Source organism: Myodes glareolus, chromosome 2 (assembly GCF_982192425.1).
Source record: "Myodes glareolus chromosome 2, mMyoGla1.1, whole genome shotgun sequence".
Lineage (NCBI taxonomy): Eukaryota > Metazoa > Chordata > Mammalia > Rodentia > Cricetidae > Myodes > Myodes glareolus.
Genome location: NC_142027.1, coordinates 67,208,410 through 67,233,158, shown reverse-complemented (window position 1 = coordinate 67,233,158; position 24,749 = coordinate 67,208,410). Strand labels below are relative to the sequence as shown.

Below are 24,749 nucleotides of genomic sequence, written 5' to 3'. Positions count from 1 at the left end.
TGGCGTAGCTCTGATTACTGGCTCCCTGAGGACTGCCTGGTGTCTGGGTGGGGGGGGTGGAACTGGGGAGGCACCTGTTGAAGGTATTGCACCTTGCAAATGTTAGCCTTTCCCTCCTGTCTGTGTTTGTTTAGTGCTTTTTGAAATGAAAAGGAAAGATTGTCTGGATTGTCTGGGAAGTAAAGACTGAAACCAAGCAGCTTTCAGTTGGTGTGGTGGTCTAATGAAAATGCCCTCCTGTCATAAAGCCTATAGGGAGAAGGTGGCCTTGTTGGAAGAAGTGTGTAACTGAGGGACGGCTTTGGGGTTTCTTTTTTTTTTTTTATAATTTTTAATATAATAGAGTCCATCATGTCAGAAATAAGGATCACATTGTATCCGCTGTCAAGAAGTGAAGGAAGATGCGTGCTGCCCTTTAGTTTTAAGACAAATGAGGCAGAGAAACAGACAGATTTGATATCAACAGGCTGAGACTGCTTTATGGGAACAGCGATAGGGTTCAACCTTTTTGAGGGAAGGCTTTGGGGTTTCAAATGTTCAAGCCAGGCCCAGTGTCTCACTCTCTCTCTTCCTGCTGCCTGCGGATCCAGATGTAGGACTCTCCAGCACTGTGTCTGCCTGTGTGCCGCCATACTTCCCGACATGACAACAGTGCACTAAACCTCTGAACTATAAGCCAGCCCCAATTCTAATGTCTTCCTTTATAAGAGTTGCCATGGTCTCGTGTCTCTTCGCAGCGACAGAAGCCCTAACTAAGACAGTTGGCTTCATACACTCCAGCCCATGCCTCCCTTCCTGAGTGATCTAGAGTGGTCCCCGGTGGAGAACAACATGTCTGTATGCTTTCTCAGGGACAGGACTAGAACCAGACCAGTACTCCAGGCCTCCCCGAGGTGCTTAGGCTGTTAGGGTGCCGTTGGGCCTGCTGGGATTTGCTTAGAGTTAGAAACTGTACAAAATGTCTTAGACTATGTAAATAATAGACCCTAACCGTGTCAAGTTCTTTGGTCCTGCCTGGGACCCAAAGTTCAAATTCACCTCAGCTTGTCTCCTGCAGTGCCTAACTCTTTAGAGCCCCTTCGGAGATGAGTGGATCCCCAGTAGCTTCCTGACCTGTAATCAGGCTGTGGCAGGGGAGGTGGCTTGCCAAAGATCGGGCTAGCTGAGGACCTTGTGGTACTAAGCCCTGGGCTCACAATGCCCTGCTTCCTTGACAAAAGTTTCACTAACGTTATGATTCTTAAAAATTGATTTTTAGCCAGGCATGGTTGTGCACACCTTTAATCCAAGCACGGCAGAGGCAGAGTCTGGGGAATCTCTGATTTTGAGGCCAGCCTGGTTTGCAAAGTGAGTTCAGGGACAGCTGTTCCACAGCTCTGTTCCACAGAGAAGCCCTGTCTCAAAAAAAAAAAAAAAAAAAAAACCAAAAAATTCAATAATTAATTAAAAGTAATTGATTTTTAAAATAAGTTTATGCGAATAAGTGCAGCACACGTATGCCTCGTGCATACAGAGTCGGAAGGGGGCACTGGGTCCCCTGGAACTGTACTAACCTGTTGTGAGCCATCAAGTATGTTCTGGAAACCAAACCTGGGTACTGTGCAAGAGTCGTCAGTAACTGCTGAGCCATCTCGGCCCCTCACTAATGGTTTCTGTTACTGTAATGCGTCAGGTCTGTAGAACCTTCATTTCAAATCAGTTGTAAGCTTTGGACCAAATCTCTTTTATGTTCTTGGCCTGCTCTGGGGTAGACACTGATTACCTGGGACAAAACACTGATTCTGAGTGCCCTTCCTCTTGTGGAACTTAGAGAAGGGGATGTGAATCCCTTTACAAATATGAAAGACAATAAAATGTGGCTTTTTGAGGCTTTCTAAACTGGAAAAAAAAACCCCACAATTTCGGGAAAAAAACAAAACTTAGTTTCTCTTCCATTTACTTTGGGGTCTCCAGGAGACCAAGAATTGACTTGTTAAAATCCTGCTTTCTACAGCCAGTGCCTTGAGCATGTGATGCTCTTGAGCCACAGACTCAGGGTCATGGGGTCCTTTTTTCCACCTGATGCCTAGGTTAATTAGGGGTGTTTTCACAGCGACCCCAGAGGAAGAGGTGCCTGTGAAGGGACCAGCTGCCCACGGAGTCCTACTGCCCCCTGCTGGAAGTTCTTGGCATAAGCAACCTGGAGATTGGCCCAAGACCGGCCTCATTTCTTAAGGTTGCATAGTGAGCCAAAAGTGATAACAAGAATGCTTCACTTTACAAAATCCAACCTCCGTGTGTCTGTGTGCGTGCGTGCGTGCGTGCGTGTGTGTGTGTGTGTGTGTGTGTGTGACATGATTTAAGATAGGTCCAAGAACAACTTTATGGAATTGATTCTTTTTGTAAGTTCCAACCTTGAACTCAAGTCTACAAGTTTACGAGGCAAGTAGCTTTACTCGCTGAGCCTTCTTGTTGGCTCCATTGTGGGTTTTGTGTTTTGTGTTGTTTTTGTTTGTTTGTAGTTCAGACTTTCTTAGTTAGAACTGTGCAGCCTAGGCTGGTCTTGAACTTGTGGCAGTCTGCTTTCCCCCATCTCTCGAGTGCTGGGATATTGGTGTGCACCACCATGCCAGGACCAGACCTGCCATTTGATAATTTAAAAATTATAAAGGCAAGCACTTTACTGACTAGCCTACTCACCCAGCTTTTGTATTTTTGTTGATTGCCTTGAATGACGCTTTTCCTAACTAAAAAATCCTAACTGGACTAGATAGGAAACAAAATCGTAAGGGACAAAGCATTTGGAATCATATCACTCAAAGGTAAACACCCTTGGCCTTTGCTTTGCCCTGGATCTGATTGCCTCCTGAAGGCTGGAATACTGAAGGTTTGGTTCCTTAGCACTGTGGGAAGGGGCTTTGGCATGAGGCTGCTGAGAGGTCTCCAGTTGTTGGGGGCATGCCCTAGCTGTCGAGCTGCATCCCTGTTCTTCCCCTACTTGTTCTGCACTTTTCCCACTCACGATGGTCTCTCAGCCTCTTACCTTTCCCTTGTCATTTCTATATCTTGGTGCCACTGTCTCAAAATGTTGACATATTTCTATATCTTTGTACCTTTGTCTCAAAATGTTGACATATTTTTATATCTTTGTACCTTTGTTGCAAAATGTTCACATGTTTCTTCACTCTATCTCCATAAATGCAAGTCTTACTTTTAACACAGAACTGTTTTTGCATCCATTTTGAAAATATTGAATTTTAGTTCTCAAGACAAACCAGTCTTATTTGTTGTTCTAAGCTGTAGGAACAAAGACCTTCCAATGGTTCCTTTCTATGGAGAACATTTGTGTCCTGTGCATTCACAACAAATCTCCTTGCCCCTGTGCAGGGCAGAGAACACCTCAGTGGGCACTGCCCTGCCATGACACGGGTGTGGCCACAGGTATTACCTGTGTTCTTCCCCTGCACCAATATCCTCCGGAATGCTGCTTCCTCTGCTGCCCTTGGCTGTATACACCTTGAGAGGACAGCTAACTCTGTTAGGATAGTTAAGGCAAAACCCCTTACTGTGTATGTGGGGGGGGGGGGGGTTGCCGTGGACTAGGTGTGGCCACCACTTCTAAGATGTCTATCAAATGGATAGGCACTGAAGGAGAGAGAAAGGAACTTCTGTGGTTTTTATTAGTTTGAGACAGGGCCTTGCTATGTGGCCCTGGCTGGCTTGGAATTCACTGTGTAACCCAAGCTGGCCTCAGATTTGCAGCAAATCCTCCTGGTTAAGCCTCTTGAGTGCTGGATTACAGATGCAAGCTGCCATGACTGCATTTTTTTTTTAAAAAAATTTGGACAAGGCTGTTCTATGTAATACTCAGCGATCTTCCTTCCTGCTGCCCAGGAGTTCTCGGATTATAGGTGTGAGACACTATGCCTTGTCAGAGGAAGGAGCTTTATTTTTAGGGATTCAGTGCTGATGTGGGATTCCCCTCTGTATGTTACCATTGGTTAATAAAGAAACTGCTTTGGCCTATGGTAGCACAGAATAGAACCAGGTGGGGAAACTAAACTGAATGCTGGGAGAAAGAAGGTGTAGTCAGGGAGACGCCATGTAGCTGCTGAAGGAGAAGGATGCTGGAACCTTAAAGGTAGTCCACAGCCTCGTGGTGATATACAGATTAATAGAAATGGATTAATTTAAAATGTAAGAGTTAGTTAATAAGAAGCCTGAGTTAACAGGCCAATTATATAATTGTTATATAATTATATAATTGTGTTATAACTAATATAGCTTCTGTGTGATTATTTGGGTCTGGGCAGCAGGGAACAAATGAGCAGTCTCTGTTTACACAGTGCTCCCAAATCTGTCCTCCTCCAGGAAATGATAGGCACTCTGACGTTTTTCTGTGAGGGGAAGCCTAGGCATGGTTGGGGTAGAAACAGCTTAAGGAGCAGGTGGTCTTGGCCAGGCCAGGGGTCTGACTGGTTACTATGTCAGCTCTGGTTTTCAGGGGTGCTGGAGAAGTTTTATCATGCGCATCCCCTGAGGGGAGCAGCCTGTTTCCCCCCCCCCCCCGAAGCGATGGCCCCTGTTCCAGGGGTCCTTCATAGGTAACTGCCCTCTTATACGGACTGATCTCTCTGTGGGATGGCACATTCTGTTAGGCTCACTGCTCATAATTAGTTTTGGTCCTTTGTCATAAAGATGGCTGCTAGAGGAACAGTTAGTCCCGTTATCCTTGGAACCCAAGGTAAATCCAGAAGAGAATGATGGGGGGGGGTGTCAGCTGGGTGGCACTCAGAGGGCAGAGGCAGGTGGATCTCTGAGATTGAGGCCAGCCTGGCCTACAGAGTGAGTTCCAGGACAACTAGGGATGCACAGAGAAACCCTGTCTCAAAAAGCCAGAGAGAGAGAGAGAGAGAGAGAGAGAGAGAGAGAGAGAGAGAGTCTAAGAGGAACAATGAAGGAGTTAGGCCAGTGACCAGTGCCCTTGCTCAAGACCTCCTGTCGAGTCAGCCCCATGGACCACCTACGGGTCAGCAGTGTGCATTCCAGGCTGCTGACTGGCTGCCTTGGGAAGCTCTGCTCCTGCAGAGCCAAGGAGACACAGGTGGTTCTGGGAGGCCTGCCCTGCTCCGGCTCCAGTGCTTGCCCTTTATTAGTCCATGCCCCACCCAGCTTGAGACGTGCCCTTCACCTGTGCTTCTGCGAGCTCCTGCAGCACCTGTGGTCAGAGTTTAGCGGCTCGTAGATCTGGCAGCCATTTTAACCAGTAGATGCAGGAGCTGTGGACCTCTGCAGACCATCATCTTCAGCACGGCTTCTGTCTGCGGTTTTCCCTGCAGGGCAGGACCGACTCACATCAGCATCGGTCAGGGTAAAAGCTGGGCCAGGGTTGGCTCTGAGACTGAGCGGACTCCAGCTCTGAACGATAGCTCTTAACAAAGAGAGAGGGTGGGGGTGGGCTGGAGCTGGAGGGGGTGTGTGTTTGAATTTGAGACCAGGGAAAAGCGCTCTCTCTCTCTCTCTCCCTCTCTCCCTCTCTCTCTCTCTCTCTGAATTTGAGATCAGGGAAGAGCCACTCATCTTCCAGAACCTCCAAGAGAACCAGAATATTTGGATCAGAGTGAGGAAAAGAGGCGAAGCCCTTACTCCCACCACAGCAGAAGCCCAGGATCATGAACATCGGTTTTTGCTGAGTTCTTTTTACTCTACAGCCCGCATTTTACATATGAGAGGCCATAGCGAGAAGGCTCTGGCCCCACACCAGGCCCAACAAACCAGACCGAGGCAGTGAACCACAGTAACAGGCTCTCCTGCAACAGTAAACTGGGTAAGCCATAATAAACAGGCCAACCTGTAGCCCATCAGTTCCTCCTGGCGACCCGCTTCTGTGAGGCTCGGCGCTGTTGGTTGCACCTGGAAGAACGTGCTCCTGTGGCTGCCAGGTGGGACTCTGCTGGCTTCCTGCTGCCACTGGGAGGCCTGGGAAGATGGGTGCATTTCTAAAGCTCCGTGGATTTGGGTATGAGGCAAGTTTCAGCAAATGTTTTAGTCTGGGCTATGAAAGTCCCGACAGAAACCAGCCTGGGTTCTGAAGAGGAGGGCTCAGTGTAGTGACTTCAGCAGGGACAGGACTGGGTCCTGGAGAGACGTCAGGGTCACTAGCTTCAGCAGCGACAGGACTGGGTCCTGGAGAGACACCCTGTCAGACAAAACTGCACTAGGCTCAGTGGGCTGGTCAGAGTTTAGGTGGAGGTCCTAAGTCAAGGGAACCAGGGATTCTGCTTTCTGGACCCTGAGACTGGATTATGCCATGAGAGCACACAGCCTGGGCTCATACCTCGCTTGTGCTATGAGAAGGTCTATGACTTCAGAGTGGGCTGTCTTGGCTAAACAGAAAGGTAAGAAATGCTCCTCCATTTAGAACTGCAGCCAATTTATGGGTTTTTGTTGTTGTTGTTGTTGTTTGGTTTTGTTTTTAGATTCAGGGTTTCTCAATAGCTATGGAGCCTGTCCTGGAACTCATTCTGTAGACCAGGCTGGCCTCAAACTCACAGAGATCTGCCTGACTCTGCCTCCCGAGTGCTGGGATTACAGGTATGCGCCACCACCATCCAGCATAAATTCTTATGAACCCCACACTGGGTGCAATGGCGCACACCTGTAAGCCCAGCACTTGGGAGGTCGAGGCAGGTGGATTTTTGAGTTCAAAGCCAATTTGGTCTACAGAGTAAGTTCAGTACAGCCAGGACTACTGAGAAGCCCTGACTCTAACAAAAAGAACCCCCAAAGCTTACACCTCTATTTATTGTGTTTAGAGATGGGTGAGCCCTAACAGGAACATGGGGTTCAGAGACCATAGTGCAGGAGTTTGTAGGGCACTTGAAAAAAATAAGGCACCAAAGCTTTTTCAGAAAGTCAGATGCATCTTTTGGTACAGGTTGCTAAAAGTTGTTTTTAAAAGTTGAGCGCTCAGGTCCCTGAACCTTGGTTAAAATCTTAGCATGATGGGAAAGTGTTTTTGTCTTGTAAGAAAGAGCCTTGTCTGCTGTATTGGTGTTAGGGAACCTCTCTCTGCGCTCCGTCATGTAGTTAAAAGCCCCAGGGTCTACTTAGTTCTGGAGACCTGCCTTGGTTGAAGGGAACGGCTTCTCTGGTGGAAAGTTCTTGTCCACACCTGGAGGAGCAGAGCCCTTGGCGCTTCTACAGTGAAGCAACAGATGCCTATGGAACAGCGTTGCCCTTGTCTTAGCCACGTGTCTGTCTTACAACACTGTCTTAGCAGCCTGAAAGCTGACTTGCCTAAGACCGGTTTAAACGGGCCAGGGGTCCTGGACTCTGCCAGGTGGCTGAAGTGAGCCAAATTGTTGGAGTGAAGACACCCTGGGATGGATGGCTCTTAATGAATGGGCCCTCGGAGGCATAGAGTATGGCTGTCACATGCCTCTCCCTGTGCGGAGAGATCTGTCCTGTGAGAAGAGCTGGTTGAAGGCGTGGGAACTGAGGAGTCTGTTCAAGGCTCTGCCTTTAGGGAAGCGAAGGGGACTCAGCCTTGCATTTTGCTGCTTTTCAGGTATCTTCGGATCATTGCACAAGAATTGATTTTGGATTTTGGCTTTCCCGAAACTTCAATGACTAACTGCTTAAGATAATTTAAGCATAAACTGTTGATAATGAATAGAGTCTAAAAGCATTGGAATCTATAAAGAATCTTGTTGTGGTTTGGGGAAGTCCACTCTTCTGAGGTGTTGAGTAGTGGATGTTGGATTAAGTGATGGATTCTTTTAGAATTTATGGACCATTTTGAGGTTAAAATACTGAAACTTGCTTATTAATCATCCTTATTTTACTGTGATAAAAAGTAGTTAGAAAATATTTTGACTAGGGTCGATTCCCAATTTTGATGATTAGAAAAGGCTCTATATAACTAATTATTCTGGGGACTGGAGAGATGGCTCAGAGGTTAGGAGCACTGGCTGCTCTTTCAGAGGTCCTGAGTTCAATTCCCAGCATCCACATGGTGGCTTACAACAATCTATAATGAGACCTGGTGACCTCTCTTCTGATTTGTGTATACAAATACATAAATCTTTTAAAAATTACTTTGAAAAAAGAAACAGCTGCTCACAGCTTTCCCTGAGACATGCCCTGACGAATCAGAAAAACACAGTGATGGAATGCAGACCCTCAGCAGACTCTTGACCAATCTGCTGTTCCACATTCTGTTTGGAGCAGAGGTGCGAAGCTAGACAAGGTGGGTGTGGTTCCCTCCTCGAGGCATCACCGGTAACAGATCCATACACAGCACAGCATGAAATGTGAACGGTATGCACTGAGCCAAGTTCTACCCAGAAGGCGAGGGCCGCTCCTCACCTGTGCTTCTAGTATTTATTTGCAACAGGTGAGGTGTACGGTCTCATTTGGTAAATAGACTAATGGAACAGGTGGCACACATCTTTAGTCCCAGCACTAGGGAGGCAGAGGCAGGTGGATCTCTGAGTTCCGAGACAGCCAGAGACCTTGTCTCAAAAAACTGTATTTCCTAACAGAGCATACTGACTTTATGTGGTACAGGGAAACCAGGGGCATTTTTGTTTGTTTGTTTGTTTGTTTGTTTAAGACAGGGTTTATTTGTGTGACAGTCCTGGCTTGATTTGGTCTTAGTGGCAGCCTGAGCTTGTTTGAACACAGAAGAAGCTCTTTCTGTGTACCTATGTTTGTGTATGTGCACACACATATACATGGAGACCAGAGCTTGACATCAGGTGTCTACACTGACCTCTATCCTGTAATTTTAATGTGCGTGCACGCAAAGATCAGAGAATCTTCAGGAATAGGTTTTCTCCTCCCACCATGTGGGTCCCCGGGATTGAACCCAGGTTGTCAAGACTGGCAGGGGTGGGATTACCTGCTTGTCCATCCACTTTATTTATTTAGAGACAGGGCTTCTCTGTGGAGCCCTGGCTGTCCTGGAACTCGCTCTGTAGACAAGGCTGGTTTTGAACTCAGAGATCTGCCTGCTTCTGCCTCCCGAGTGCCATCCACCTTCTGTTTTCTGGGAAGAGGGGTTGTTTTTGTTTTTTGAGACAGTCTCTCACAGAAGCTGAAGCTCACCAATTTGGCTACACTAACTGGCCAATGAGCTTTAGGGATCCTGTCTGTCCACTAACCGGCCAATGAGCTTTAGGGATCCTGTCTGTCCGTCTGCCCCACACTGTCCGCACCCCCACTTGTGATATGAAGTGGCTGCTGGCTTTTACATGGATGCTGGGGATCTGAACTCAGGTTTCCCAAGCTCTTTACCGGCTGCATGGGCAGCTGGAATCCTGAGACGTTTCCTGCAGTGTTGGGAACTGGTGGGAGCTGCAGACCCAGACCCTAATTCCCTGTGAGCAGCTTGTTTTTCCTATGTTTGCAGCTGCTGTGAGCAAAACAACTTGTTTTCTCGGCTCTGAGCAGGCTGCAGCTGCTCTGAGCACGAGACCCTGATGGCAGGGGAGTGGTTTCTGATGAGTCTGCAGCTGAAAGAGCCCAAGAGCTGGGGCGTGGCTATCCATTAAGGATCCTTATATAAAGCGTCCCCCGAGCTCAATAAAGTTGGCACTCTTGTATTAAGGGTGACCCATGTCTCTTGTCTCTGTGTGTCTTCGTGTTTTTAAGTCTCTCAGCCCGGTTCGTGCAACCGGCCCTGTAGTGACATGGGAGCTACAGGCGTAGTACCACATAGAGCGTAGTACAGGACCATTTCGGGTTCTAACACTGCGGCTATTCGGTTTCTTTGGTAGTTGCTTTACATTTGGTGCAAGCCAAATTGGCTATAGTAATCTTTAAAATGTTTTCATTTTTAGAAATTTTGTGTGTGGGTGTTTTTGCTCTTGTCTGTCCACCATGTGCCTACAGTGTCCTCAGAGGTTAGAAAAGGGACTGTAGACAGGCTGAGCTGCCAAGTGTGTGTTTGAGCCTGATCCTCTAGAGGAACAGCAGGTATTAACCACAGACCCACCTCTCCAGTCCCTATAGTAACCCTCCTCCTTTGTTGAGGGTTTTTGAGACAAGGTTTCTCTATGTATCAGAAGTCTGCCTGTCTTTGCCTCCCAAGTGCTGTGTTAAAGGCACACACGGCCACAGCCCAGCCCCTACAGTAGTCCTTTGACGCACATCTCTCTAGTCCTGACTGGAAAAACAAAACCAGTGTTTGAAAATTCTGCCTACTGTGGTAGTATAGGCCTTTAATCCCAGGACTCGGGTTACCAAGGTAGACGGCTCACTAGGAGTTCTAGGCCAGCTTGGCCAACATATCTAGTTCCAGTCAGAGGTACAGCAACCAAGAATTCAGTGTGAAGTATGTATCACCATGCAGGGCCTGAAGAGCCAGCCACTGGGGTCTTTCCTTGTGTTTTAGGTCTCTGTTGTTGGTTCTGCACCATGTTACCTTTTGTGGTGACCATTCTGAAAGTGCTGACATCAGCCTGTTTGGTGAACACACCTAGCATCTGAGGCTGAGGTGAGGTTGTGAATTCAAGGCCAGGCTGGTTATACAAGATCATTTCTCAAAAAAATAAACCTGCCAAAATGAGTTAGAGCCAACGTCTCTCATGGCAAACCCCAGTCCTGAGATGACTACCAAAAGTTCTAGTGGTGTGTTTTTGTTCCATAATTGTTAGGTTTCTATTGCTGTCACCAAAAGCATCTTGGGGAGGAAAGGGTTTCTTTCGGCTTATCACCCTCAGGTCACATTCCATCACTGAGGGAAGTCAGATCAGGAAACTAAAGACAGAAGCTGAGGCAGAAGTCATGGAGGATGCTGTTTCCTGGCTTGTTTACCATTTTTTAAAGACTTATTTATTTAAGTATTATGTATACAGGGTTCTTCCTGCATGTCTGCCTTCAGGCCAGAAGAGGGCACCAGATCTCATTACAGATGGCTGTGAGCCACCATGTGGTTGCAGGGAATTGAACTCAGGACCCCTGGAAGAGCAGTCAGTGCTCTTAACCTCTGAGCCATCTCTCCAGCCCTTGTTTACTTTTTTTTTTTTTTTGTGCAGTTCAGGACTACCAGCTCTGCCCACTGTGGACTGGGCCCCTCAATCCCATATCAATCACTAATCAAGAAAATGCCCTCAAACGCATGCATGTCCACAGGCCAATCTTAGATCGTCTCCATTAAGTTCCCCTCTTCCAACAGGCGTACTGGTGCAGGAGGCAAATGGACCTCACTTTGAGGCCATCCTGGCCTACAGAGTTCCAGGACAGCCAGGGCTGTTACACAGAGAAATCCTGTCTCAAAAAACCCCTCTTCCCAAACGTTCATGTCACGTTCACAAAAAACCGGCACGTTGATGGATCATGAGTATTTACAAATCTCATGCAATTACCACCTTCAGTGGGACATAAATGTTCTCCTGATAGTTTTTGCTTATATACAAGCAAGAGGGCCAACGTGGCAAGAGTACTTGAGGCCACTGGGGAACATCATCTTTATGGAGTAAACACTGGAGACATTATTACAAAGCTATTTTCTTAGGTAAATGATATAACTGTTAAACAGGGTGTTAGCAGGACACTGCCGTGCTGGAGAAGTTGACAGCATTTTAACTGAATTTTAAGATGGACTGACTTGGCCAAAGGTACTGTATATACACATGAAAGATCCTGTACTACGTGTTATACGGTACTACACCTGTAGCATAGGACGGCAGGCGAGCCAGGAACTGGGCTGAGAGACTTAAAAACACACATATACAGAGACACGCAGACATGGCTCATCCTTGATAAAAGAATGTCAAGTTTATTGTGCTCAGCGGAAGCTTATATAGGGCTCTGGTCATGCCCCAGCTCTCGGGATATTTCAGCTGCAGACCCACCAGCCTGCTATCAAAGTCTTGTGCTCAGCAGCTGCAAGCATAGAAAAAACAAGCCGCTCGCAGGGAATTCAGGGTCCAGGGGTCAACAGCCCCCAATAGCTCCCAACAGTACTGTAGTTAATTTAGTGGGTGGATCGACCCAGGACGTCTGTGTTCTCAAGAGGACCTTATGCTTCCTATTTCCCAAAATGCTGATGTGAATACTGCAAGACTTTAATGTATGATGCTAATGTGTATTTTCCCTCTGACCGCTTTCCTGAAGACCTGGTTTTCTAGAAATGAACTGAAAGATCGCTCTGGAACCGTGCATATGTGTGGATTTGAAACTTCAGGACCTTAATTTAGGTTTGCACCTTAATACTGAAAGGATCCCTTTGGACTCCTGGAACTACCAGATGTCAGGAGACAAAGAGGAAGCTAACACCGCCTAAAAGGGACATTTTCTTAGCATTTTCCAGGCATTAGTGCAAATGGATCATGCTGCAATTGGGCCTCCTGCAAGCACTTGCTGCTTTAGCTGCTTTGACTCCACTTTACTAGAGGGTGCATACTTGCTGAGTGAGGTGCAGTGGCTCATCTTTTTATGGATGTGTAGCCTACAGACTCACTCTGACCATTCCATCTGATACACATCAGTCTGCCCCAGTCTGGACTGTTTACACACAGCTACCTGCTAACGGATCTTTCCTTCTGGCAGGAATAAGAACTTAAGGCACTGCAGAAGATGTGTGGAGGGCAGAAACCACGGTAATGGTGCTTCGCTTGTTAAGAACGTGAACCAAAGGGGGAAATGGCTCAAGTTTATGCGGGGCAGGGAGAGGCTGTGAATTTCATCTGCAATGGCCACACTCCTGTAGTAAGAATCCTCCCTTTTAGCACTGGCAAAGACTAATTTAAAGAAAAGTTTTATACATTTTATGTGGAGCCGAAGCAAGAGGAAATTGCATCCCCTGGAACTGGAGTTACAAGATGGTTGTGAGCCACCATGTGGGTGCTGGGAACCGAATGCTGACCCTCTAGAAGAGCAACAGTGCTCTTAACCACTGAGCCATTATGAGCCTCCAGTCCACTAGTAAAGACATTAATGACAATGGGGAACTGGTACTACTATTCTCTTAGATGCAGCAGTCTGCCATCCAGATGAAGCAAGTTGAAGCTGGGGCTTTCTACACTGACTGCTGAGAAGAATGAACCCAAATTCCTGCTCCATTTAAGGGTCCGGCTACATGGTACTGAACGAGGTAAGTGGCTAGCTAACATTAGTTGTTGGGGAATATTATTTCTAGGTGTGTAATAACTCTGAACACCTAATGGTCCTAATAAAGAAAAGAATGGCCAATAGCAAGGCAGGATCAAGGATAGGTGGGGCTGGCAGGCAGAGAGTATAAATAGGAGAATCTGAGAACAAGAAGAGAATATCAGGGGCCAACCACCTACCCAGTCACAGAGTAAGGAGGAAAAAAAAGTATACAGAAATAGAGAAAGAGACAAGCCCAGAAGCAATAATTTAAGAAAAGCTGGCAAGAAACAAGCCAAGCTAAGGCTGGGCATTCATAACTAATAAGCCTCCACGTGTGATTTATTTGGGAGCTGGGTGGCAGGCCCCCAAAAGAGCAAAAACAACACACAACAACTAGATGACTGAAAGAAAAGGGAATCAGAAAGGTGGTGGCTGCCCAACAAATACCAGTCTCGACGAAAGCAAGCTTTACAGTACGTACTGTACGAAAGCTCATTACAGTACCAAGGCAGTGATTACACGTAAAGACCATGATATGATAGTTCCAGAGTCTGTCTCTCATTGGCTCTGTGCAGAACCCCGAGCACCATAAGGCACTGTTGCTTTGACAACATCAGTCATCTTCAGCATCTTCTCATTAAACAGCAAGCCTACTCAAATAAGCTTCCCAGGCAGCTTTTCTGTACATCTCAGCTGCTTCCAGCCGGTTAGACGCTGCAAGGATTCCCCGGCCTACAATGATGACATCAGAACCCCGTTGGCCAATCACTTCTTGAGGACTATTGTACTGCTGGCCGAGGTGATCCCCTGTAGAGAAACAAAAACTATTTAACATAATGTGAACTCAGGAAGCTTGCAAGCAATCACAGGGTCAGTCCAAGATATTAAGGTAAATCCAGAGAACATTTAGTACCATACACACCTTACTATTCATAACCCTTTCTGCTACAATCCCAAGTTCTCAGACCCTAATCCTTTGTTTTTGGAGACAAAGTAAATCAAGCTGGCACTGAACTCAGAAATCCTAGTGCTGGTGTTAAAAGCATTTGTCACCATACCTGATAAACCCTAATCTCTGATTAGATTTATTAATTTCTGTTGTTCTAGAAGTGTTATGTTAAATGGGTTTTGATGCTTTTGATTCCTGAAAGCCTATGCTCTAACATGCGATCTAGTGAAAGAATCGCAAGCTCGTACACAGCAGTCAAATGAGCTGGCTTTGTGAGGCTGTGCTAAATCAATGCTGTTCACGCCATCTCAATGCCTCTCAAGCTGATTAAAGTCAGGACTATGATCCCGCCACAGATCCAGAAGAGATTAAAGTAGTTTAGTCTGCTTTACTATTTTTCCCTCCAAGGGTGCTGCTCCCTACTGACTGAAGTGATACTTCAATTGTTCCCTGAAATAAAACTGTTTGACAAACAGTAAAATTATGCATTTAAATTAACAAAATAGTTTATAGTGTAGGGACTGGAGCTGCCTAGGTACATTCAAGGCCCCAATTTAGTCAGCTGGGAATGGTGGCACTCAGGAGTTCAAGGCCACCTATGCCACAGGAGTCCCAGCACTTGGGAGGCAGTTCCAGGACAGGCAGAACTAGATAGAGATTTTGTCTAAAACAAAAAAGGTGAGTGCCCCGTATAAAGATACCTGATACTAGCATGGAAGGGTTGAGAATGCAAAGACTTTAGAAAGTTCTGAGTTGCTGACTTCCAAGCTCACTTACTCTGTGGAGGGCTGTCTGCTCCACAGATGTAATGCGCATGCATCTGCATCCACTGGTTTTCTTCTGACTCCCTTTCTATGAGTGCTTTTCCCTAACGTGTTAAATACTATCTATCCTAGAAATACTCAACAGACATAAAAATACACAAAGGCGTCCTCTGGTGGTAAGCAACATGCACTTTCAACTGAAGGTTTTGATGTCATGTTCCATTTGTAACTAGGAAACAAACACCAGAGCTGGTTTACGAGGTGCTAGGGATGAACCCCAGAACTTGTGTGAGCTACACCCCTGAGTAATAACTAACCCATATACTGTGTCCTACAGACAGTTACACTTTTTGTTGGCAGGCAGGGGTGAGGTGCTGGAAACTAAGCCCATAGCCTCATGGCAGCTAAGCACACACACTACTGAGAACCACATCCAGCCCTTACCCCTGTTTGTCTTTATACCCTAGCTTGCTCCTTTACAGCTACATTTGAGACTGTTGAGAATTTAGGAGCCATAGACAGGCACTGGCACATCAAAGCTGCCGACAATAGTCTGTTTAGCCAAGCTTCTCCAGACCTGCTGGAATACAGAACAGGCACCATAATCAGAGCACCAACTAGGAAATGCTAACCTAAAATACCAGGTTTCTGGTCAGCATGGTGGCACATGCCTTTAGTTCAAACACTTGGAGGCAGAGTTAGAAATTTACTTGGCCCTGGAACTTGAAGAGATCCTTCTAAAATTAAACTGCAAGATGTCTTACAAATACAGTACAGGCCAAAGGGCTTGCTCATTGTTCTAGACTAAGACAATACCATCACAGCATAGTGCTTTACTCTGCCATAACTAGTGAACACACTTACCTCCTGTTTCTAATTGAACTCCCGGAGTTAAGTGAAGAAACTCTGGTTTCATGCTTACTCGGGAGCCGGATATAAAGCCAATCACAAATCCACAGTGCTCCTCAGCCATCCCAACCTACACGGGACGTAATAGGCAGTATTACAAGAACACAGTAACAGAACAATCAGCCCACGTAAAAGGTCCTGAGATGACCCCTTCCTCCAACAAACCACGCTTGAAAAGAGCAGAACTTTCTACAGTATGTGCATCAAACAAGATGCTATAATTCTTACATGTAAATTGCCTGGAGATTTTCCTGCTTCCAAGGATACGAGGTGTGTCTCACCATAGTGCTTACAGATGTAGCTATTTTATCTAAGCAGTGGCCTTCCAGCATTTTCCCTCTTTAGCACCTGCTCTTCACTGGCCTCCTTATTTCCACACCACTTTCTTACAGGTACAGCAGGCCTGGCTTTCTGATTGTCTGAGACTCTCACAATGTCAGCCTTGCCGCCAGCTATTACCACCAGTAAGGGACAGCTTGTTCTTGAGACAGACGTCACTCCCAGACCTTTTATTTACTTTCAAAACCTGGGAAGCCAGTGCTTATGTGGTCCATTCAGGATATTTTTTATTAAAGTGTTACTGTGTTCCTTGAACTATAAATATCATTTACTTACTTTCTAGATGACTATCCAACTATAAAATTTCCCATAGGAAAATGGGAAGAGCAATTTAAAATTCAACCACCTTCAGTTCTGCCTCAAGATGAAACGACAAGCACAGGTAGAGATGTCCTAACAGTCTGTAGTACAATTCACTTGCTACAAGATCACAGAGTTCAATCCAACTGATGTTATGAAACTGTCAGAATAAAAGCTGAATCGAGGAGGCGGGCATGAGAGGTGAGGCCATGGCTCCCGCAGACCTTCAATGAAGGGCTTTTCTTGCCCTAGAACATGCAGCACACACAGATGCGCTCTCCATTCACCCCACACACCACCACTTACTGCTGCTTTGGTGTAGTTCCCGGTGGCCAAGGAGCCAGCGGAGCTCATTTCTGCAATAAGCAGGCATGCTCGACGTAAAGGCAGGCCCACTTCCTGCAAGCCTTTCACAACGCCCGAGCCTGGTACCACATGGGCATTTACTACATCTGCCCAGGAAGCTATTTTAAAGATGCCACCTAAGAAGGAATAAAAAAGATATTTGCTGTGATTGAAAGGACAAAAATCAAGTAATTGCTAGTTAAATTTCTTAGTCAGGCAGTTATGCATGCCTTTAATCCCAACACTTGGGAGGCAGAGGCAGGCGAATCTCTCTGAACTCAAGGCCAGCCTGATCTACAAAGAGAGTTCCAGGACACCCAAGACTATTACAAAGAGAAATCCTGTCTCGAAAAACATAAGTCAACCAAACCAAAAAAGATATTTGCTAATTTTCAAACATAAACCTATATAACCCTTTGCCCAACCAACTATAAAAGGTTAAAGAGTTGACTACTTTAAGAACTTTATCAGTGGACCCATCTGTGTCTGTGATACGCAGCTGCCACCTGACAGCTGGATGAGAGGTCAGAAAAAATTCTTGCTGCTGTCCTTGGTTTATTAGGAACGCTGATGGGCTGTTTCTTCTTTGCAGATTGAAGCTTGTGACTACCAATAAGGCTTATATGCCATCAGAAGGAGTTCTATGAAGATAGACATTCCCAGAGTACAAGCATAGTGACATCCTCAAATTCTCTTGAAGATGAAAGAGAGATTTCTCGGCAACTTTTACCCTGTACAGGTTCCTTAGCTTTTCCAATCTTAAGAGGCAACTGCACACATTTTATTTTTTTGTTTTTTTTGAGACAGGGTTTCTCTGTGTAGCTTTGGAGCCTGTCCTCGAACTCACAGCCTCCTGAGTGCTGGGATGAAAGGTGTGTGCCACCACTGGCCAGCTGTTTAAGAGCAGAAGTCCACATGTGAAAACAGGTATAGGACTAAGCATTTCCCAGGTCATAAGCTGCTCTGCCTGTCTGATATCAAAAACTTCTAAGAAAAAAAAAGTGTACTAACACTTTATGCTGCTAAAAATATTGCTTTTTTACTTTATACTTCTTTTCCATCCTTTCCTATATCGGCAATTTTTAGCAGGGCCAAATCTTGTTTTGCCTGCCAGAATTCACACATACCCGTCTGACAGCAGTTCGCCCATTTTTTTTTTTTTTTTAAAAGGGAACTGACAGGGATCTCAGTCCAAGATGGTTAAAAAGAATTGAACCTTGTCCCTGCAGGAGTATTCCCCAGGGCAGCTAATAATGGAGTTTATACCCAGAGGTACAGTGAAATTCCCTGCCTGAGAAACAAGTCAACAGAGAAAGCAGACTGAAGAACACAGCCCAGAGAGGGAAAGAAACAATGTCGAAGGTGTCACTTCACTGCCTGGATTTGACTGCACCTTTGACAGCTTGCTCCTTGCTGACTCTCAAGAGCCAATTCATCTTCTCCCCCATGGCCAGTCTATACTGGATTTCTGAACACACTTACCTTCATACTGCTTTTTTACGGTGTTCCCTATATCAGCGAACTTCCTGTCTTCAAATATTAAGAAGTCATGGCGTTTTGCCAGAGCTGCCAACTCCTCCATTACATCCAGAGTAAAATCATTCAGAATATCAACGTGAGTTTTGAGCATGCAGATGCTGGGCCCCAGGGTATCTGCTAGCTGCAGCAGCTCTCTGGCCTCTGATACATCGGCAGACAGGCACAGATTGCTCTCCTTCTTCTGCATAAGCCTGAGAAGTTTTGAGGCAAGCGGGTGGACTCCGGGCAGCTCTGCTCGAGCACCAAAGCTGAGTTCTTTGCATGCTTTCTTCTCAGGAGGGGGAATGCCATTCTGATTAGCTGCTGCAAAAACATTCTCCTGAATGAACCTCTTCACGCTCCCAACCATCTCGGCATCAATCTTCTGCTGCTGCTCGAGAATCTCCAGCATTTGAGACAATGTGCACACGGAGTGGAGACGGATCCCCCGAGCCTGCAGCTTGTCCTTGCCGCCCTGCTCACGGTCTAACAGCACAATGGCATCAGTCACCTTCAGGCCCTCCTTCTGAAGAACGTCAACAGTTTCCAAAACACTGGCCCCACTGGTGACGACATCCTCAATGATCAGGCAGGTTTGCCCCGGATTAATCTCCCCTTCTACAAGACGCTTGGTACCTGAAACAGAAAAGCTTCAGTTGAAAGAAATATATAAAATGTTTCAGCTACCTCAAGACATATCTGGGCCTATGCTTACTGTGTACTTACAAAGAGTTAAGATTCTTTAAATCTGATATGTTCATTTACTTTGAAGCTACTTCCTGTTGATTTTTCAATGTGGCGCACTGCTTCGTTCAGTACCCTCTGTATCTCCAAATTACCATTGTGTAGAGAGTGTCACAGTAAAACTGACAATTATCTTACAGTGTAAATAAACTCATTTTTCTTAACAAATGAGGAATTTCTTAAAGCAAGACCACTTATAATGAAAAAGAGAATAAGTCAGTATCATCAATAAAATCATTCTTTCCCATCAATATTGATTACAAGTTTACCACTCATGATCAACTGGCAATTTAAAGCCAGGTGTGGCACATGCCTACTATCTTCGTACTCAGGGGGGCTGCCAGAGCCTTATAGTCAGCACGCGGTCAGCCAGGAGTGTGTGGGTGTGTGTGGGTGTGTGCGCTCGTGTGTGTTGAAACCCTGCCTCAAACAAAATAGGGGCCAAGGAGATGGCCCAGTGGTTAACAACACTGACTGCTCTTACAGAGAGACTGGTTCAGTTCCCAGCACCCACATGACTGCTCACAATATATGTAACTGCAGTTCCAGGGGATCTAATGCCTCTGTTGGCGCTATATGCATGTGGTACACATACACTCACACAGGCAAAACACTCAAACTAAATTCAGATGGGAAACTTATCACCACTTTTTGGACACCATAACCACAATTATACAATGAGACTTCTCTACCCTTAAGCCCCACTATAATCCACAAATTGTAAGTAACTCCGGTTCTTCTTGGCTTCATGTTCATTTTTTGAGACTCAATTTTATATTTTCTACTCCCTATTTTAAAACAAAATAAGCATACATTTTAGCTTTTGAGCTTTACTGTAGGAATCATTTTTTCATCATTCCCATTTCTTTTCTCCTCACCCTTTCCTGACAAATGGCAAGTTTCCCCAAGTCTAAGACTGACATAAGACACAGAGTACTTATAGTTTTGTGAACACCTGTAAACACAGGAGGAAACAACTGCATTCCTCATGGGCAGTTAATTTATTTTTAGCTTTAAAATAATATAGTCAGAAAGTCACACCACTTAACCCATGGCTAATAACTACATCTGCATTCCCTTTCCCTCACAACGCTGTGTGGAGGCCAAGGGACCTGCAGTAGTGGATCTCTCCTTCCTGCATGGGACCCCGCACCCATACTTGGGTCACTAGAGTTAGCTGCAGGCTCCTCTACCTGTTGAGCTATCTCACTCAACTCTCAGAATTTTAGAAGCAAACCCCAGATACTGCAGTTTATCTTAAAAGATCTCTTTTAAAACTAACAAAGTATTACCAAATCAATATAAGCAAGCAAAAATCCCATTAATTTTTGAATATCATTAAGTATCAACTCAGTCCTGATATTTTTAGGTTGATTTTTCAGATTTTAAAGCAAACTACTTGATACTCTACTGTTATAGACCCCAACAAAAAACATGTTCCCAAGGGGTCTGAGTTTAATAAGAGTAATCTTCACGACTGCATGCATTAAATATAAATATACCTAGAAGTATGTGCTCTTACAACATTTTGCTGATGAGGGAAGGGCCAATACAAAGGTGAGGGTTCACCAAGCACTCTCTCTCTACTCCCCAGTCAACACAAAGCATTTCAGACCCAGACTCTACAGGAAGGACTCTGGGGAAGTGAACAATTCAACAGCTCAGCAGGCCTCTGAGGAGCATGCACAGCTCTAGTCATCACCAGGGCCCGAAAGAGAACAAAACCCTAACAGGTTACACATTAACTCGAGGTTTGTGCTATTTTCTTTTTCCTCTTACCATAATCCTTTGTTTCCTTCCTTCTGATGAGCATGGGAATCTGATTGGTTGAACAGATAACTGTAGCTAGTGGCAACGCTGTGTAAGGAACTCCACACACACTGTCAAAACTGAGCTCCGCATTTTTTGCCGTTTGGAATAAAATGTCTGCAACCTGTAAAAAAAGGAACACAAACTTCCCATTATTACTACTACTTAGAATGCTGTATGTGGATATAGCAGCAGGACAATAGAGAATATAGACTCTCACTATTAATATTAGAATGCTATTTGAGCCGTGCAATAGCATAACAGTAGAGATGGAAATAAAACCCCCAGGGAGATTTTTTAAAAAAAAAAAATCAAATCCTAAGATATAAGTAGACTAATTATAACAATGCACTGAGCATCTTAGCCAGGAGAGAAAATATTAAGCAACTGATTTAGACCCATCACAATCTCGAAACCTGGCATGCAAACATAAACACCATGAACCCATTCAGCTACATTCAGGGCGTACTCTGGAGGCAACGTAGCTGACCCTGAAGACCAAGGACACTTCCCAGACTTCCATTTTGCCTTGACTCTCTACAAGCAAGGCTGGTTCTATTTTCTGAAAGAAGCCTTCAATGAACACTTTTCTAATTATAGAGCCTACTGTGTGAAGTACATTTTATCTTTTCTACATAAAATATTCATATGTGGGGAGGGGATTTCAAGACAGGGTTTCTCTGTGTAGCCCTGGCTGTCCTGGACTCACTGTGTAGACCAAGCTGGCCCCCCCTCTTAGCGAGTCGTCTGCCTCTGCCTCCCAAGAGCTGGTATTAAACTCAAGTGCCACCACACCTGGCCAAATCAACCACATCTTAATTTCAGGATGCATACTCCCAACCAACACTATCCTAGAGCTGTTCATAAATCAAGTTAGCTTCTCAGAATATTTCATTCTTATGCTATCCATCACTTACTCTTGGGGGGGGGGGAATGTGTGTTCTCAAAACTGGACTTAAACTCGAGTTGATTGTCCTGCCTCAACCTCCCACGTGCTGGGATTATGGGCAGGTACCACCCCATGCCTAGCTTCTTTCTTCTGTGTTTTTAAAATTCGGTCATCATTTTTAAGTTGCAACGTGTGCAATTTCTAGTTCTAAGATCCAGAAGCAACCCAGAACGTTTACATCATTACCTGTAATGAATGTGGGAAGGTGGCAGGTGGGGGTATTTCACACCTGGCCTGGTTACTCACAACCTGATCCCCACTAACACATAGGCATACACACAAATGCTAGCTAGACTATGAAAACTGGAAATTTAATGCTCCCCCCCAAAACTTCACTATGTACACAGAATTATTACACTGCAATACATATTTCTTCCTGTGGGCTTTTACTGATCTGTCATGCTTCTGTACATGAATCTAAACTGAGGTTTATATTTATATTAATTGAAATTTTGTTGTTGTTTGTTTTTCAAGACAGAGTTTCTCTGTGAAACAGTCCTGGCTGTCCTGGACTGACTTTGTAGACCAGGCTGGCCTTGAACTCACAGAGATCTGCCTACCTCTGCCTCCCAAGTGCTGGGATTAAAGGCTTGTGCCACTGCCCGGCTTAATAACTGAAATTTAAGCATACCAAGTTAAAAAAACAAAACAAAACAACTCACGATCTTAAGTCTGCTAGAGAGTCTCTGGCACTATCATTTGTTTGGGCATATACTTAAAACATAAGTCTGCAAACATAGAGTATAAGAAACTTTGGAAATTTCTCTTTTAGTCAGATAAATATCATTTTCCTCCAACTGTTTATGGGCACATCAATTATCACTTATTAGGAAGTTAGAAGCATGCATACAATCTATTACTTTTTTGGGGGGCGAACATACTGAGAACACCTATTCACTTAAACTTAAAATGCTCATGAGAAAGTTCTCGGTAATACAATTTCTCTACACCAATGAGACACTATTTCAAGATTCCTGAATGACCGGGCAGTGGTGGCGCACGCCTTTAATCCCAGCACTCAGAAAGCAGAGACAGACGGATGGACCTCTGTTGATTTTGAGCCGAGCCTGGTGTACAGAATTCCAGGACTGGGATGATCTTTCAACTCCTGCCTCCAGCTCCTCAGTGCTAGCTTAACAATTCTGGCAGGCAAATGGACTCTTCCAGTAAAGCTGTTTTCTGCCTAGCCCGACCACCGAATTTAATCTCTCAGCCCTCACGACAGGAAAGAACACACTCCTGCAAGTTGTTTCTGACCCTCACAAGTGTACCACGGCACGTGCAACCCCCCCATGCAATAAATAAACGTATTACAATCTTCACAGTACTCAATCTTCGCACGAAGTTAGTAGCAACACGTCCACCCATCTACTCAACATGACATCTGCAGATCAGCTGGCAGCTTGTTAACGCTAGAAATACATTATTTGACGGCCGACATTGCGGCGATTCATATATAACCCACTCATGGTTTGAGAAGCACCCGGTTAGAAACCTCTAACGCGTGCAGTTTACCCCTTGTAACCAAATAAATAAATAAATAAATAAATAAATAAATAAGCAAGCAAACCTCTAACGCGTGCAGTTTACCCCTTGTAACCAAATAAATAAATAAATAAGAAAGCAAGCAAGCCTTCCTGGCATCCACCATGCGGCTTTAATTTCTTGCCACTAGCCACATACTACTAAATTGAGTCCTTCGGCAGCTACTAATTTCTCCGCCCGCCCGCCCTTTCCTTTCCTCCCTAAGTCTCACTATCTGGGGGTTAGGTACACAGAACTCACTCAAGGACTTCGCCTGCCAGAGCCCCCACTGCATTTCCCGACTCCCGCAAAGCACGTGTCGCACGGGTCGGTCAAGAACAAGGTCCCCAAGAGCCCGACCGACGGCTGCCGGCTTCCGTGCTCCTCCACTGACTCTCCAGACCAGCAGGAGGGTGGATCTGCCTGCCTGGTCCGTGGGTTCTCCCTTGTCCCCCATCTCCGGTCACACCCGCCATCTCCCGTTCTCCTTTCCCGCCACCCGGAGCCATCCTGTCCCTCGGAGTTGGCACCTGACTGAGGAGTCGCGGGCGGGACACGATGCCCCGCAGGTCGATGTAGACCGGGGAGGTGAGCCCGCTCTTGAGCACAAAGCTCCCGAACTTGAAAGCCTGCACGTCGTACAGCTCGGTGACCAAGAGGCCCAGAGCTTCACTGGCGACCGCCATTCCCGCGCGCTCAGTTCGCTCTGGAAGCCCAGCCGCTCGGGGTCCATGACGTCACCCAGAAGCCCCGCCTTTTCCGCCGCCCTTTCCGGCCTGGACCGCGGGGGTATGTGCTTGTGCTAGCTGCTTCCTGGTTGGGGCGCTGTGCTTTTAATATCTGCAAACTATGGATTGATGCTCGTCTTCTCCGAAGGGAGTCTGTAGGCCCTGCTGGGTTTTTTTTAATTTTTATTTTATTTTATTTTTTTAAGCTTAGCGTTTCCTTGAGTAATTCCCTTACCGTAAGTATTATCATAGCAATTAATCTTATCGCAGTTAGCCACAACTTTCCTAAACTCTACCAGGGTTTCTCCACAGAAAAGTTCTCTATGACAGTGCTTGTGACTCCTCTTGAATTAACTTCACAACAGTTGGCGTGGGAGAGTTGCACAGATGTTTGCACATAGAACTAAATATAAAGCAGGTCATCGTACACTCTGGTGCTGGCAAAGAAACTACTTATTTAACCCTTCCATCATCTTAAGTACTCAGGATGAAGAAGGGTGGCAAGGGGGTTAGGGAAGATGAACTGACAGTGTCAGGCTATCTGGGAGAATAATGTTGGGCAGTTCGAAAACCCAAACATAATTGGTTTACAAATCCCTTCGCTGGCTATGGTGGTGCAGTCCTGTAGCCCTAGCTACTTAAGAACCTGAAGCAGGAAGATTGCAAGTTCAAGGCTGACCTGAGTGACTAGTGAGACTCTGTCAAAAATAATAATAAATAATTATAGTATAATAACATAAAAATTCCTTAATGCTATATTTGTTTTATTTTAATGAAAATACCCCCAATGC

The 24,749-nt window shown here is 45.5% G+C and overlaps 1 protein-coding gene across 1 annotated transcript; it reads right to left on the bottom strand.

Moving 5' to 3' along the window:
- Positions 1–11,741: 11,741 nt before the first annotated feature.
- On the bottom strand, positions 11,742–23,965 carry Umps (uridine monophosphate synthetase). Its single transcript, XM_048454111.3, has 6 exons — positions 23,761–23,965; positions 20,728–20,881; positions 18,169–18,840; positions 16,648–16,823; positions 15,658–15,772; positions 11,742–13,887 (listed from the first exon to the last, which is right to left on the bottom strand). The coding sequence occupies exons 1-6, from the start codon at positions 23,914–23,916 to the stop codon at positions 13,718–13,720; spliced, it is 1,443 nt and encodes a 480-aa protein (XP_048310068.3). The 5' UTR covers positions 23,917–23,965; the 3' UTR covers positions 11,742–13,717.
- Between the last annotated feature and the right edge of the window lie 784 nt (positions 23,966–24,749).

What these genes read in the sequence shown, in the direction of transcription:
- Umps (XM_048454111.3), bottom strand. Translation starts at nt 23,916, where the DNA reads ATGGCGGTCGCCAGTGAAGCTCTGGGCCTCTTGGTCACCGAGCTGTAC. An exon ending in GGAACTACACCAAAGCAGCA is followed by an intron (nt 15,773 to 16,647) that starts GTAAGTGGTGGT and finishes CGTCCCGTGTAG; the next exon opens with GTTGGGATGGCTGAGGAGCA. An exon ending in AGTTCAATTAGAAACAGGAG is followed by an intron (nt 13,888 to 15,657) that starts GTAAGTGTGTTC and finishes GTTTCTCTACAG; the next exon opens with GGGATCACCTCGGCCAGCAG.